Here is a 15586-nt window from a genome sequence, read left to right on the forward strand (position 1 = left end):
AGTCTCTGAAGCATTACAAATCTGCAGGCAGAGGCCATAGCTAATAAGCACGCCATACGGGCAATCTCTTTCTCTGCTCTTCTCTCCTTTCCTCTCTTCACTGGTACCATGCCAACCCTTCTTTCCTTGACCCCCACCTCCCACCCCACCCCCCTGCGCCCCTCCCTTGTTAGTTCAACATTGTATTTCGGAAGACAACCATGGTAAACCCAAACGAGCGGAAACACTCAAGCATTCTCACACAGAGACCCAATTCAGCATGCGCACGTAGACAACTTGCTTTTTAAACTAACAGCCAAACAACAGACCAGGGGGAAATTGCTAACCACTGCAGCTGCTACGAGTTTTGGATTGGAAATACAAATTAATACGGCTCGACAGTTCATAGACAATAGATTGATACCATATGGATCGCAAATTCCAAGGCAAAAAGAGAGAGAGAGAGAGAGAGAGAGAGAGAAAGGCAGACACAATCTAAAGTATGGCTTTATATCAGTTAAATCACATTCCAACCTGTCAAACTGTCATCTCTCAGTCTCAATCAAAAGAATTACCTTTGATATATAGCAGTGCAGCAGCAGGTCCTCCACTGGATATGCCCAAAAATAGCAATATTAGCGCTGAAGTTTTTATTAAATCAAACAGACACTGGCATTTCCTCTGAAAACAGTGCCACTGGACTCACTCGTCTCCCACAGACCTTACAGACGAGGCTTTGCCTTCTCGTAGCAGCTTGTGGTCAAGCGCTCCACCTCAAAAATCCGGAGCGACTAAGTTCAAATGCTGACTGGATGAAAAACACAGGGTTGTTTATGCACAGGGTCCATTCTTTTCACGAAGCAGAAAACAGATGCAAAACAAAAGCAGTGGATTCTTGTATGTTTCTGTGTTTGTGTGCGTGTGTGTTTTTTAAAAACCCTAAGGAGAGGAGAGAACAGATGGAACATAATGGTTGTGACTGGACACTTGCAGAAGGAGGAGGGCAGCCGACCCACCCAGGGCGAGACGAGCCAGCCAGCTCTGAACGGGCCCGGCGCAGACAGAAAAACAGCAAAGCCACACACAGCAAGAATGCATACCTCCGGTCCCAGACATGACAATCAACATTCCCAACCGAGTGCTATCACTGGAGAGCATTACAGCCTCCTACGAGAGCAAGGAAGAACTGTTTAATCCCTCTAAACAAATACAAACAGTCATACAGTCTACATCCACAAACAAACACAACATGTTTTGTCTTTGACATCAACTCCATCGATACAGCCTTACAACTTCAAAACTCAAACCATTTGGGCTATTAGACCGTGACACAGCAGTCATAATTAACTGGGCAGTGCTGCAGATGCTTTAAATAGATGTTTACTGCGAGGGAATTTTTCATGAGGTTAAATGGTTTGGTGCTCGTGCGCTGTTCTGCTCTGCAGGTCTGGGCTGCAGCGGGAAGTGGTGGTACCCGAGCGAGAGCGGCGAGACATCTGGGGAGGATTACTGTTGAACTGGGTCTCTCTGACAAGGGTTCTTTGGGAGTAATTACCTGTTGCGTAGAACACCGAACACAACATGGCCAAAATATCCCTACCTGCGTCCGCCACATAAATCAGAGTCCTCTCTGATCTCCTCAGCTGGGTTTAGAGTTGAGGGCCTTAGCCTGTGATGGCAGTCTTTTATGTCAGGGCCATGCCAAAATGATTTACAAGGCGAGGCAAAGCAACAGGGAGGATTTCAGCAAGTGTAAGAAATCCTGTGCAGTGTCTGCATGTCCACTACTGGGTCTTACAGATGTCATGTATACCCACATGGATCCTGATATCTGGGGATCATCCAAGCCAGCTCATTCTCCAAGCAGACATTCCATTGTCATAAGAATGACTATGAAATTCCCCTGTCTGTGATGCCCATGGAATCACTTTTTCCTGGCTTCAATGACCCCATCAAACCATGCTGCCAAAAGCTCTGCAAACAGAGACACCTGGAACTTCCCAAACTCTGGATGGTCACCTACTGTAGTATGTAGAGGCATAGGTCACCTAAAACACATACACATACAGATGACCATTTTGGATAATTGATCTGATTAAGCAATTATAGCTGTGGAAGAAGGCAATACTGGATGAAACATGGCCCGTCCAGAGCGGATGACAGGACTGCGCGGCGCAGCGGCCAAGGAGGAGGGGAGGACGCACGAGCAGCAAACTCTCCACATCTGCTTCCAATAACCTCCCCCCAGCCTCCAGCAGGCCTCCCGTCCGCTGCGGCAGCATACCTTTCACAGGGCTCGCATGCAGACCTCCCTACCTCCCTCTCCCTCACACACACACACACACACACACACACACACACACACACACACACACACACACACACACACACACACACACACACACACACACACACACACACACACACTCACACACACACATACACACACACACACATACACTGCTCCTCCTATATTTTCCTACCGGTGCACAATTATGTAATACGTCACTCGAGCGAGAGGGATTTCTTCCTCTGGCAGGCCCATGTAAAGGCTGTGTGAGACAGACAGGCAGGCAGACAGAGAGGAGGGGAATGAGAGGCGAGCAACGCCTCCACGCTGCAGGCATTCCTCATCCTCAAAGGACCGTCGTCTCCCCATTGAGAGGCTGGCCGTGGAGCGTGACAACAACAGTGCCAGGAAAGGGTTGCGCCCAGTTAGGGCCGCGGCACTTCTGATGGAGATCTGCTGCAGACTTGAGCCCGGGTGACTGAAGCGACGAGTGAAGCCACAGAGAGGCCGACTGCTCCAGCTCACATTAACCACAGCAGTTGAAAACTAGAGGGGCCTGCCTTGCTTTCTTGCATATGCATTTCAACAGTTGCAGAGCAGAGAAGTTTGTCTTTCATAAAGCCACCAATATTTTTTTCCCACACCTCTTGTGTGCTCTTCAGTCTTTTGAAGAAGCCCAAGTTCATGACTTCTGCTGAGACTCATTTTAGCTTCTTTAGCCTGACACAACAAACCGGGCTACCAGAAGAGAGGATGAGAAAAAAACACAGCCGGCTCCATTATTCTTCCCAGCAAAGAGCAGAGACTAACAATTATAGTCCTAACTCTGTCCAGAGCCTTTGGAAAGGGGGAAATGATTGCTAAAGAAGCCTCTCTGCTTTGGTCCAAACCATCTGACGCTTTACTTGCAACTGCATTTTGACCTCCCCGTGGTTGAGACTAACATCTGTATCCCACAAAGACTCGTGGAGACGAGTCTCCAGGGGGACACGCCGAAGGAATCTCTGTCTTCCCCTGCCCATGGCTGCCTGCACTGCACTCCTAACACCACGAGCCTCTCATTTACAAGAGGTTAAAGGTTTGCCCGTAGAAAAGTACATGTCCAAAACGTTTTTCCAACCGAGTGTAATGAGGACGGTGCCTTTCAAAAGACCGAAAAGAAAAAAAAAAAAAAAAAAAAAAATTCTCTGTAGTCCAGCAAAAAGAGCTCAGATGTTTGTTTCTAGTTAACGTCAACATCGTATGTGCTAACCTCAAGTAAACCAGGGCCAGAGTGTTAGTGTTGAGAGGCTGGTGCTGGGTATGCTGAACGGAGGGAGTGATGCTTCCTGTCATGTTAGAGCACTGAGAGATACTTACTGACACCAGGGCTTCCTCTGGGAGCAGAGGGAGCTGCAGTGCCCTGCTGGATCCCTACATCTCAGGTTTCTCTGTTTCATAAATCACACAGGGCATGTAGGACTCCCCTGGGCCTATTTGATTTAGGTCCATTCAGGTTCTCACCTCTGATGTGCTACCTGAAGATATTAGTAACACAGACTTGTAGGTTGCCATTAAATCTTGTTGGCACATGTGTGTTGGTTGTACTTTTTGCATACAAAAAAAAATCCAGAGTTTACATAATCATAAATAAATAATCATAAAGGTTTTTTTTCCGTCCATTGATAATGTGGAATCAGTGAAATGGAACTGAAGCTGAAACAGCAGTCTCCTCAAAAAGGTCTAAAAAAAGAAAGGGGGGAAAAACCGTGGGGCCAAGAAAAAGAAAAGAAAAAAATTAGGTACAGCAGGAAGCTAAAAAGTCACAAGGCAAAGGCATTTTAATCCCTATCAGGGAGCATTCCACCGATCAGTCTCTCAGCACTGCCGGCTCAGGCAGCGTGCAGTGTGATGCTGTTTGCCATCTCATCCTCCTCCAGCAGATCTCTCAGCCATGCCAAGCACTCCCAGCTAAATCACTTCAGGCCTCAGCAAATCCACATTAAAACAGAGCGAGAGATGCATATTTGCAGCCTCTTACCAATTTTAAAAACAGTTTACCTTAAGGGAGACGGGGTGTTGGCCTAGCCAGTGATGCAAACGAGACGGGGTGTATGTGTTTGAGAGCTAAAGCCAGCTTAGTCCAAGACAACAGAGCAGAGGAGTGAGGAAAACCTAAAGCTAAGGATCTGTAGTCGATGTTATTTTTGGGCCAGCCTGAGGCTGAAGAATGTCAAGTGAAGAACGGATACAGATGGCTAGGTTCTAAACTTGCAAATGATACAAGATTTATCCATTCCTCTAACGTGCCAAAAAAATGGGGGCTCAACAGTCTGTCTGGACTGGAGGACAAACATCCAAGTTTCCATTTTCCAGGAAAGGCTTAATGATTTAATTGGCTTCACAGCAGAGGTAGTGCTTGTGTGCAGTGTGAATTTTTTCATACAAATGCTACGTGATTTACATTCAGCTAAAAGGGAGTGGAGTCAAAGCATATGAACTATTTTTTGTCTCACAGCAAGACTCAGTGTGGTGAAAATAAATGTCTGTAGCAACAGCTGAAAATTGGACAGAACTGCTTCAAATTGTCTTAAAAAAGAACAACCTAACTGATTAATTAAGTATCTTTCTAACTTCAAAGTGTACACACACATTCATGTTCCCAAAAACAATTGTTCTGCTGATTTTTCTAACAAGTCTTTTGTCTTTATTGGCCGGCTGCTTGCATACCAGTTCTAGTACGTAAGAAAAACAGTGTGCCTGCTTTGTGTGTTTGGTCCAGCCAATTTCATTACAGTGGAAGAACCTGTTGAGGTAGGTGCAATCCCATGCATTAGAGCCAGAGGCACTGTACTGAAGGATATTCTGCCACTGTCTAGGAGGTAGTCAAGAAATATGTGTAGATTCCTGTACTAAACAGAGCATTGAGGTTCATGATAGGTGTTAAACATGGTCTGTCAACCTTGACAAAGCCTCTGTCACTAGCCTCCTTAGCCTCTGTCACTAGCTGCCTTGTAAGGACCTGCACAGTGAATACTGTGGTTCCATGTCTGATTCTCAATGAATCCTGACAGAGAGCGTCTGCAATTAAGACAAAGCCAGTCTGGTCCCCCTTCCTTACTCAGACGTTCAAGATCTCTCTCTCTCTCTCTCTCTCTCTCTCTCTCTCTGTGTGTCTGCCTGTCTCTGTGTGTGTCTTTCTCTTTCCCTCTCTCTCTCTCTCTCTCTCCAACAATTTCCCTGGCTCCAGACTTCAGCGGCAGGTCTAACAGCAGCATTTATTATTTCAATTTCCTCTGCGCTACCCACTGTGTATCAGTAGGATACCACAAGGCCCAGCCCGCAGCCAGCTTAGTCCGAATCACACGGCTAGATGAACCCAAACTTTGAAGCAGTAATTTTGTGGAGGAGATGTACAGCCCAAAAATGGGGGAGAAAAGACATGATGTCATAAAAATGGACCTCATGTTGTTTGCTCCAAGGGTTAGGAGGGCTTTCGAATTTCACTTAGTTTTTTTTATAGCTTCTGTCTGAAATGTGCACACGGGGAATACAATAGTGACATTTTATGCTGTGGAAACTGTTTTTCTGTGGAAGCTGTACCAAACTGTTTGTACGTCCAAGCAAGCTGTAAAAAATATCTTTATGATGATATTATTCCAAATGAAAAAGTATTTTGCATTTCCTGCTAACGAGAAACAAAACACATAAATGGGGCCTCAGGGACAATTACAGATGAGGTGAACCTGAGTTGACATGGGGGGCTGCTCCAAGCAGCCTGTTTAAATCACTGCATTTTCCCAATCACACAGAGCTAAAAGACTCAATGACCCCCCCCCACCCTCCATATCCAAACACTATTGCTAACATGCAGGTAAGGCTAAATGTAGATGGAAGACTCATTCTTGCAACAGTATGTGACACAGGAGACAGCATCAAAGTATTCCAGGTAGAGATACTGATTAACGATTCAGAGATATGGTTTCTGTCTGAGTGATTGATTACTTGTGACCACCCTAGAGACGTGGTCAGTGTGGCTTCTTGAATTTCTTTGTGGAATTTCCATAGCATCCATCCATCTTCTGCTAAGCTGCTCCCCACTAGCACATGCTGTCAAGGCCTCGATGGCTGTAGATGATGAGATGGCGAGTCAGCAAAGATGTGCTGTGCTTTTGGAGTAGTCTGACACAGGCTATGCTAGGAGGCTCACAGCTGCATGTTTGGGCCCCTGTCAGCTGTCCCCCCCGCCTGCTGATGGGAGAGCCAGGTCACTCAGGGGGCTCAGACAGGACTCGACTTCATCACCTCCACTCACTTGTGCAGTCAAACGTGGGACGCACACACACACACACACACACACACACACACACACACACACACACACACACACACACACACACACACACACACACACACACACACACACACACACCATACACACACACACCACACACACACACACACACACACACACAGCACAACAAGACACACACACACAGACACAGCTGTGTTTGGCAGCTTCGCCATGATCCCGTCAGCACTCAGACCTCACTCGCAAAACATAAAGCCCCCATTGCATTCCTTGACGGATCCTGGATATTTCCTGAGAGGTGAAGTCCTGTCACAAAGAACAACTGTTGAGAAAAAAACAAAAAACAGCTCCTCTTACCTTTCCATCCAGCCGTGCGGTGCCCCCTGGGCTGACGCGAGCGTTGCGGGGCGGGAGGGTGAAGGCTGGCGGGTCACTGCTGGGGGAGGCTCTCCCCAGACTCATACTGGTCTTGGAGATTCGGGTCGTTGTCACCAGCTGCACGTCCCCCATCTTTCTGCTGGACAAGAGAAATGGAGGAGGAGGAGGGGGGGTCAATTTAGCCTCTCTTGTTTGGACAGGGCCCCACCAGAAACCCCTGCCTCAGTGATCGAACACAGGTGCGTTTTCATAAATTACAGTCATACATCAGGACATTTAGAGAAGCATTTCCTGCAGATTAACGTTTTTATTTCCAAACCTAAATTCTTCTATCTCTACAAGACAGTAGGAATTTAACCAAATACATGAGTTGTGTCTAATATAAATGAATAAATGAATAAATATGTCTTGATGCACTTGATTTAGACACTGCGTTTCCCAAGGTTCAGTGCAAGAGGGCCCATCAGGTCTCCGATCTTTGCAATAACCCTCTCTGTTGTCTAGCATATTAACTTGTAAGGCATACCCCCTCATCACCAGACCAGGCTTTCCGCAGGATAATTGGATGCTTTACATTAAAGCTCCCGCGAAACAGAGAGTCTAGGAACTCACTGAAGCAATTTCACCTCAGCAAAGCATATGAAATGGCATGTTGTCTATATATTGGGCTAAGAAGTCATGACCCCGACTGGTAAGCTGGCCATCTTAATGGGCTTACATGCTCTAATCCGCTATTCCTTGTTATTGACCATGTTTGGGCTGTTTGGCCACCATAAGTATGTGCATATATGTTATAAATGACATGATAGCAATATATTTTATTGGATCAGTGGGGATATTTATGGATCTTTTCTGCAGGAAAAAAAATATTTGAACTGGATGAATTCTAGTCTTTGACTTAACACCTGGTATGCTCATCATTGAGATATTGCCATATATGTTGAATTCCTTTCTGCCTTTCAATATTATGTAATGCCCTTCTGAGAACCGAACACAGCTCCACCTTTTGCTTCAGCCCTGGCATCTCTTCTGGGAGAAATGTGATTAAAGTTTGATGTGTTACTGTAACATAAAAAAAGCTATAAATGTATTGTCTGGACAGAGAAATAATTATTTCTATGTGTTATTTAATAGTTTTTTCAGGTAAACTATATTTATATTTCAGTTCAACACTCTATTTGCATGTATATGGACTGAGCCCTGACCTCCACGCTCCATGCGAGTACAGCAGTCCATGCCACCAGTGTAAACACGGGCCCCAAGACCACTTCCTGACCTTGTGCTCCCCACACCTTCCCCAAATCCCCCATGGCCCCGCAGAAACCCCTACTAGCAGTCCAAATGTTCAAAAACATGCCTGTTTCTGCTGTCTGAGGTGTGTGTGTGGGGGGGTATAGCCTAGTTATTTTTCCAGCCCCCCCCACCCCCAACCCCGCCCCCACCACCACAACGCCGCCCACCCCTTTCATGTGCCAACAACACTTTTTTCACACTCCCCCACCCAGTGGCACTTCCAGCACTCCGTCTCCATTAGGCTGCGGCCCGAGCTGCGTTTGGAGCCGCTAGCGTCAATCTGCCTCGCGTCTCACTCAGCAGCATCTAAACGAAAGATTAAACAGTGCCACTGTAATCAGCCGGCCATTCAGAGCGCAGCACGGCGCTCACATCTGCGGCCTGGACTCCGGGTGCATGGTGCGGAACGGCCTGTTTCCCATTGGAGGAGGCTGATTGTGTAAACGCATCTGTGTGTTTGATGTCACCTCCCGCACACCCTCCCTCATCAGTGGTGTGGGGAAGGAGCTATCGAGCAGGGCTCACACACAGTGACTTCACGCACACATTGTTTTCCTCACTTCCTCTCTACAGATCTGGCCAGTGACCACATTCAGATAGCAACCGAATCAATAATGTCATTCAGCCACATGGGACCTGAGGCCATATACTGTTGTCCATGTCATCCACTCTCAAGACAAGTTTAGTCTGTGAAAACAATGCAGAAGTACGGGCTATATTTACAGTACACATCAAAAATAACTGCATCCGTCTTTAGCTAATAACAGTTCACACTAAACTATTCCTACTGCAGCAACCCCATACAACTGCACATAAGGGACATGATGGTCTTTTGATATTTTACGCCTATTATTGACCAACGTCCAAAGCTCTGCCTGATGGGTGCCTGCCTGGTCCTGGTGAGGCTTGGCTACATCTCTCCTCTCTGCTGTCTCATCTGAGGCCTTATCTGTGCTGACTGCTTCATTGTGCGGTCTGTTTGCACGTCTTGTCTCATTTGACCAGAGCTTGTTAGAGAGGCAGCTGAACAGGAGAGGAAAGCAGTGCAAATATGCCGGTGTTCCCCTGATACTCGTGTTTTGTTTTGGGCTGCAGCAGAGGGCAGCCAGGACTGCATGCCTGCTTCTGGTTAGTGCTCAGGAAGCTTGATGTTCTTTGGAAGATCCGCCACTGGTTGCCCTAGGGCCGTGTGTGTGTGTGTGTGTGTGTGTGTGTGTGTGTGTGTGTGTGGGCATTTGTGCCTGTGTGAGAGCACTCTATTCTACTGCCTTCATACAGACAAGAAAAAAATGCAGCAGGACCAGATCACACAGTGAAACCATAGGCGCCCACCAATACGACGCTCTCAACAGACCTACCTTTAAAAAAGCGCAAACACAGCTTTCTCTAATCAAAACAATCTGATTTGCCCCTTCATCTTATTAAACAAAACCAGAAACCCTCCATTCAGCTTAGTCTGGGTTCAGTTTTAGACAAGAGACAGAGAGAGAGAGAGAGAGAGAGAGAGAGAGAGACTGTGATCATCCCAGCCATCTCTCAGACCTATTTAAGTTTCATAGACCATTGGGAAATATTACAAAGAGCTCTCAGTACCGATATAATCTGATGCACCACATAATTCAGCTCATCCTGGAACATTTAAACAAGGCAACTATCTGGAGGGAGAGAAAAGGGTTTAAAAGTATATGATGTTATTTACTCTCACATAAGATGGCCAACCTCTGTGGAATGGATTCAAGGAGGAGAGGATGCTGTGAAAGGCATCAAGGACACATGGAGAGTATTAGGAATAAACTGCTCCTTTTAAAGGAATTGTGAGCAGGTCAGGTACAACTGAAAAAATGTAAACACTCAGCAGACATTTCCCGCTGAGTTGGTGCAGACAAGATGCTTTGAACAAAGCTTTGCCACTCCTCCAAGTAAATCTCACTCTGACCAGTTGCTGTAAGAGCTGTGCGTGGGTGCCGTGGTTAATCGCAAGACCTTACTGTAATGTAAAATAATTATATTGGTCTTAAGAGTGCTCAAAATAGTCAGGTGTGGCCCTGTGGATGCTGTCAACAGTTTCTTATAACAAAGGACTGGCAGGAGGTTATATTCAAGCTATCCTATTCCAAAACAAAATGCAGGCATGCCATGTGATCAAAGGGAGAAAAAAGTAAAACTATCTCAAACTCTATATGACTATGAGTACCATGGAGCATTATCCGTGAAACTACCTCCCAGGAAAAAGCCTAAGTACTGATGATGTAAGAGTCTTTCACTCACCTTTGTGAAGACCTGTCTCTACTCAGAGAAACACAGATTTGGGCTCCACCATGAAGTAGATTAGATCGGTGTGTCTGTTTCTGTCGTTCAAATGAATTCATTATCATTAGCTGGAGCTATCGGTGAAGCAACACACTGCTTTGTTCACCTCTTCTGAAAACGCAGTGATAACATGAAAAGACTGCTCGTTTATCAGTTGACACTGCACAGGGTATACCAGGGGGCTCTGGTGTTTGTTTGGTCAACTCTGTGTGGAGTGGCCTTGAGTCAACAGGGCCCAGTTAGACAGGGACATGAATGATGTCACCCTGCTAAAACAAAAGACACTTTCTTCTGGGCCAAAGACAGCAGACTGATCACCTGCCGTGGCCTACTGGTTAGTGCTTCGGACTTTTAACCGGAGGGTTGCCGGTTCGAACCCCGAAAGCAAGGCACCTAACCCCTCACTGCTCCCCGAGCGCCGCTGTTGTTGCATGCAGCTCACTGCGCCAGGATTAGTGTGTGCTTCACTTCACTGTGTTTCACTAATTCACGGATTGGGATAAATGCAGAGACCAAATTTCTCTCACGGGATCAAAAGAGTATATATACTTATACTTATGTTGGCAATAATGGACCATTAAAAAATAACATGTTCTGTTCTGGAATAACTATAATACAGGACATAACTATATTTTGTGTGAATATCTGTAATGAATTATTAGGTAATCTTAATAATCCTGAAATCACAGAAAATGAACAAATATGCTATCTATTCTCATACATGAGACTAAAAGTGTTTATGATCCCATTAAATTACAGATTGAAATATTAGTCTAATAGACATAAAATATTCCTGCGTTTTTATCGCTGATATCCCATAGGGTAGGAAGAGGTTCTACTGTGTGCTGTGCACACATGCTTTTTTTGGAAGATGCTAGTTTTGGGACAGATAGAGTCTGAGGAATGCAAAGCTGGAGAGTAGAGAGTAGCCGGTGATGACTTGTTAACCCTAGTGTCTAGAAGGCCCCATCTCCACAGCACCTGTTTCAGCAAACATCCACAGGCTTTCACGGCCTTGAGGTCATTCACCTTCATTTCAGTCCATTAATGAGAGATGAAGCTCAGCGAAACTCAGGTGACTGTCATGCCTCATCTCAGGTCATTAAACGGCAGAGAGGGCGATCGGGAACGAAAACCTAAACAGAAGGCTTGTCCAGAATGCATCACACCCTTGACTTAAACCTGGCCTGAACTTGTTTGATTGTTGATTGTAGTATTAACGCTGACATACCAGGCTTTGGAATTTCATCAGGATTTGCAGTCCATAGATGACCAAACAAAATAATTTCCCATGTAAATTATTTACATCAAGTAAACAGAGACCGATACAGCCGTAGAAAAAAATGCTCAATATTTTCTTCTTGAGCATTCAATTGCTGACAAACACCGAATCCACTTTCTCTGTTCATCACAGTCATTACAGAGGCCTACCCAGTGTCATGCTGTATGAGGCTCAAAAAGTACATGATGGTGCAGTCAGGAAGTAGAAAAGTAGAAAAACATTCTGACTGGTTGGGTTAGGTACCCTCAGATAATGTTGTGCAAACTTATCCCCATGACAACAGCATCCATAAGCCACCTCCATGATTAATTGGGTCACACATTCAGAACAAATCCATTTTAGTGGAAAACTAGCAATAAAATACCAACATGGTCAAATCTAATCTCCGCAGACGGCATGGTCTCTTTATCTTCGGCCTCTCATACCAGACTGGTGAGCACTTAAGCATAAACACCAGAGGTGACTGATGAGATTTGCGAAATAAAATGACGGCAACAAGCCTTTCCAAAAAGAACATTTGTTTGTGCAGCCACCCTGAACATGTAATATGCCTCAGCTGCACAAACAAGGGTGAAAGATAGTTACTGATGCTGATAATAAGACAGTCACAATGTCATCAACCCTCCTGGGCAGTGGGCAAATAGTGTCCAATGTCCAAATGAGCCATTTTGGCTGATGCCTTAATTGTTTCCATCATCTTTACCCTAGTTTACTCCAATGTTGTTCTTCCTCTGTAAATTCATAAGTATAGGTGGAGGATCTCTTCAATCATTTGCTGGACAGAAAGAAAGGCATACCTATTGGCGTATATTCAGTTGTTATGCTTTTACTCTTTCAGCCCTGAATCCCTGAGAATCACACTAGGTGACCTCACCTTTGTTTCTAGTGAATATGTGAGCACACAGGCTCTTTGTGCCTTGTTCTCAGCTTTGGGGGACAGAAGAGTAGAGGAGAGTCAAAAGTAACAGAGTGCCAAAGCACAGCTGGAGAGAGAGAGTGCTCTGTCAGTTTAGTTAGTGTCTGAAAACCTGCAGCTCCCTCCAGCCACCTTGTTGCCTTGTTGTTACTGGCCACGTCTGAACATCAATGTTCTTATGGTTTAAAGCTATTACACATGGGGGTGGGGGCTTGTGTGTGTGTGTGTGTGGGGGGTATTTCCAGGAAGCAGATCTCTGAATATCATAGTTGGGCTTTAGCTGTGCATAGTTGTGCTGCAGTACACTATATAATTTTGACCATCAATACCAATGTCTGCTATCTGATAATTAATTAGTATAGATATAATTTTCAAAAGCCTGTGTGGTTTCCATTAACTGAGCTGCATTCTTCACAGAGCGCTTAAACCTCTTCCTGTCCAGGGAATAGCAAGGCTCACCACTGCACTTGGATAAAACATGATGAAAAGGACCCAACCCTCTTGAGATCCTTTTAGAACACCCATAATTCTGCTATACAAAGAAATTAAATACTCAGGAGCAGAACATCTGAGAAGCTAGAGTTAATAACTGGTGGGAAATTCCTAGACACTAACAGAGTAACCATTTCTGGCATTGGATCTGATGTTGTTACACTGTATTCCTTTTAACTATGTTCAACTGTTCACAAAAAGTACTGTGTATGTGATCAAATAGTTATATTCATGCTGACTGCTCTCATTTAAACTGGGAGTTTTCAACATCTGAAGTGCAGCATTTTATTTTTAGCACTTAACACATGCTTTTCAAGAATGAAGTTACGTAGTACTTTTGCTTTACTTTAATTACCACGGTATGCAAATTAATACTGAACCTATAATATTAAAAACTGTATAATGTAGCAATGTATCTAAATATATCCTTCAAACACATCAACACGCATGTCTCTTTCATTTATAATTTAACTTTAAATCAATAAATCTCCTTTGTTTGGGAGGACTATGAATCCTAAATAGACACAAACATCATGACTTACCGTTAACGGCTGCCAAGTGTTTCACTCACGAAATCGCTACTCGAGTACTGTCTTGAAAAACGTGTGATCTGAGATGAGTGATCAGTCCTCTGTTTCATAGACACACCAAGACACCGCAAGAATACTGGAGAGCTCCCGTCCTGACCCTGTCTGTATTATTGGGGTATTACAGTATGTGTTTTTCCTTGTTGGTATCAAACTTATTGGCAGGCGTCCTGACAACATAAGCCCAGCGTCCTCCTTCCATTGGTCGTAAGATGAAGAAAGTGGGAGGGGGAGGTCTGAAATATCGTGCAGACCTAACATTTGATGCCTAGTTCTCTGTTTCTAACTTTTTTTCACAGTAGGATATTGTTTGTCTGTTAAATTGCCGTTGACTTGTTTAGCAAATATATTTATTACGTTAAAGAGGCGTTTGGTTCACATGTAGTAGCCCTTTATGAATACTACATTAAATATTTTCTTGGAGGAGAGTAAAGAAAGCTTAAAAGCTCTCCCCCCAAAAAAGTCTGCCAACATTTCAGTTTAAACGCGCGCATAGGCTGTGCATTCCTGCGCGCGCCTGTATTTCCTCTCCAATAGTGATGTTTGGTTTTAAATTAACTAAACATGAGAAACGCATTGATAACAGTATACCACAACACATGTCCAATGATATTCTCCACTGTCTAAAGTCAACCCCCCCCTTCTGTTTTCTTCCTCCAACATGCGTGAAGACTTGAAATGCACGTATGGAACATCACCTGTGCCATCAAAACATTTCGGAACAACAACACACATAACAAATACAGAGACGGTGTGAAAACTTATTTTGGCCAAATATCTGGCGATAGTGAAAGAAATATTACGGTGAGAAATATATGTTCAAGTGTAGCAAGAACACAGCTGAGCTGCTGACTGCTTCAGCATGTGGAATCGCCATTTTGACAGTATGGGATTCCAGTTAAGAGCTGAATGGTTAAACACCTGCCAAGTCTCCTGGCTGTCACTGTAGAGCGCAATGCTTTTGTGGCCTTACAGCTCGTATTTCGCAACCTGTCAACACTGAACGATGGCAGACCTATTTAGAAATGACGCTGAGGGGGAGAGAAGGAAGACGGCAAAAAACCACGAATGTATATCGTGGGGAAGAAAAAATCAGTGTTGAGGGCAACTCTAATTAAAGTTAGGATGTGAGTGTATGAAGCATGGGACAGTGTCTACGAAGATGTCAGGCTATCGGTGTGACCATAATCTGTCGTGCCCATATTTATCAGTTCGCCGGTGACCATGTAAAAGAGCCGTCCAAATTAAAACGTCTTCAGACACAGGCTACATTATTTTGAGCAGGCTGTCATTTTTTGAAATGGTAGTCTATTTAGCCTACTCTGCATTAAAGACTGGACTGGAAGAGTCCAATCTTCAACAATATCAAATGGATAAAAATACAAAACGTTGAATGGATCAAATGTAAAATCTTCGCTACACCTATGAAAGTATCGGTGAGTGTAGTGTTTTGATATAGTCTGGAGATGAGTAATAGTAAGGCTTGTCTTATTTTTCTCATTGCGCCCTCTGGTGTCATTTGCTTATTACTGTCGGTAGAGAAGAGGACAAGAGTGTATTTTCTCAGATTCTCAACAACTTCAGATAACGTCAGGAGATTTGATTCACATAATATTTGAAAACCACACAGTCATACACATTTATCTGACTCTTGTTGGTTTGCTGTAAAACGACTAATACACGAGTAAAACTAGCATTTTATTTTTCTGTTGATGTGGAGATGTAGGCCTATTTCGTGCAGCATTGAAAGCAGTTAAGGGGGCATGCA

At 44.5% G+C, this 15586-nt stretch overlaps 1 protein-coding gene across 1 annotated transcript in view; it reads right to left on the reverse strand.

Annotated features, from left to right (window-relative positions):
- The window catches only part of mylka (myosin, light chain kinase a), a 45323-nt gene extending 31409 nt beyond the window's left edge, over positions 1-13914 (reverse strand). The window contains 2 exon segments of the mRNA XM_048239499.1: positions 6918-7077; positions 13774-13914. Coding sequence (XP_048095456.1) covers positions 6918-7070 — 153 coding nt within the window. The 5' untranslated portion in view covers positions 7071-7077; positions 13774-13914.
- Positions 13915-15586: the final 1672 nt, after the last annotated feature.

Source organism: Alosa alosa, chromosome 3 (genome assembly GCF_017589495.1).
Source record: "Alosa alosa isolate M-15738 ecotype Scorff River chromosome 3, AALO_Geno_1.1, whole genome shotgun sequence".
In the NCBI taxonomy this organism is placed as follows: Eukaryota; Metazoa; Chordata; class Actinopteri; order Clupeiformes; family Clupeidae; genus Alosa; species Alosa alosa.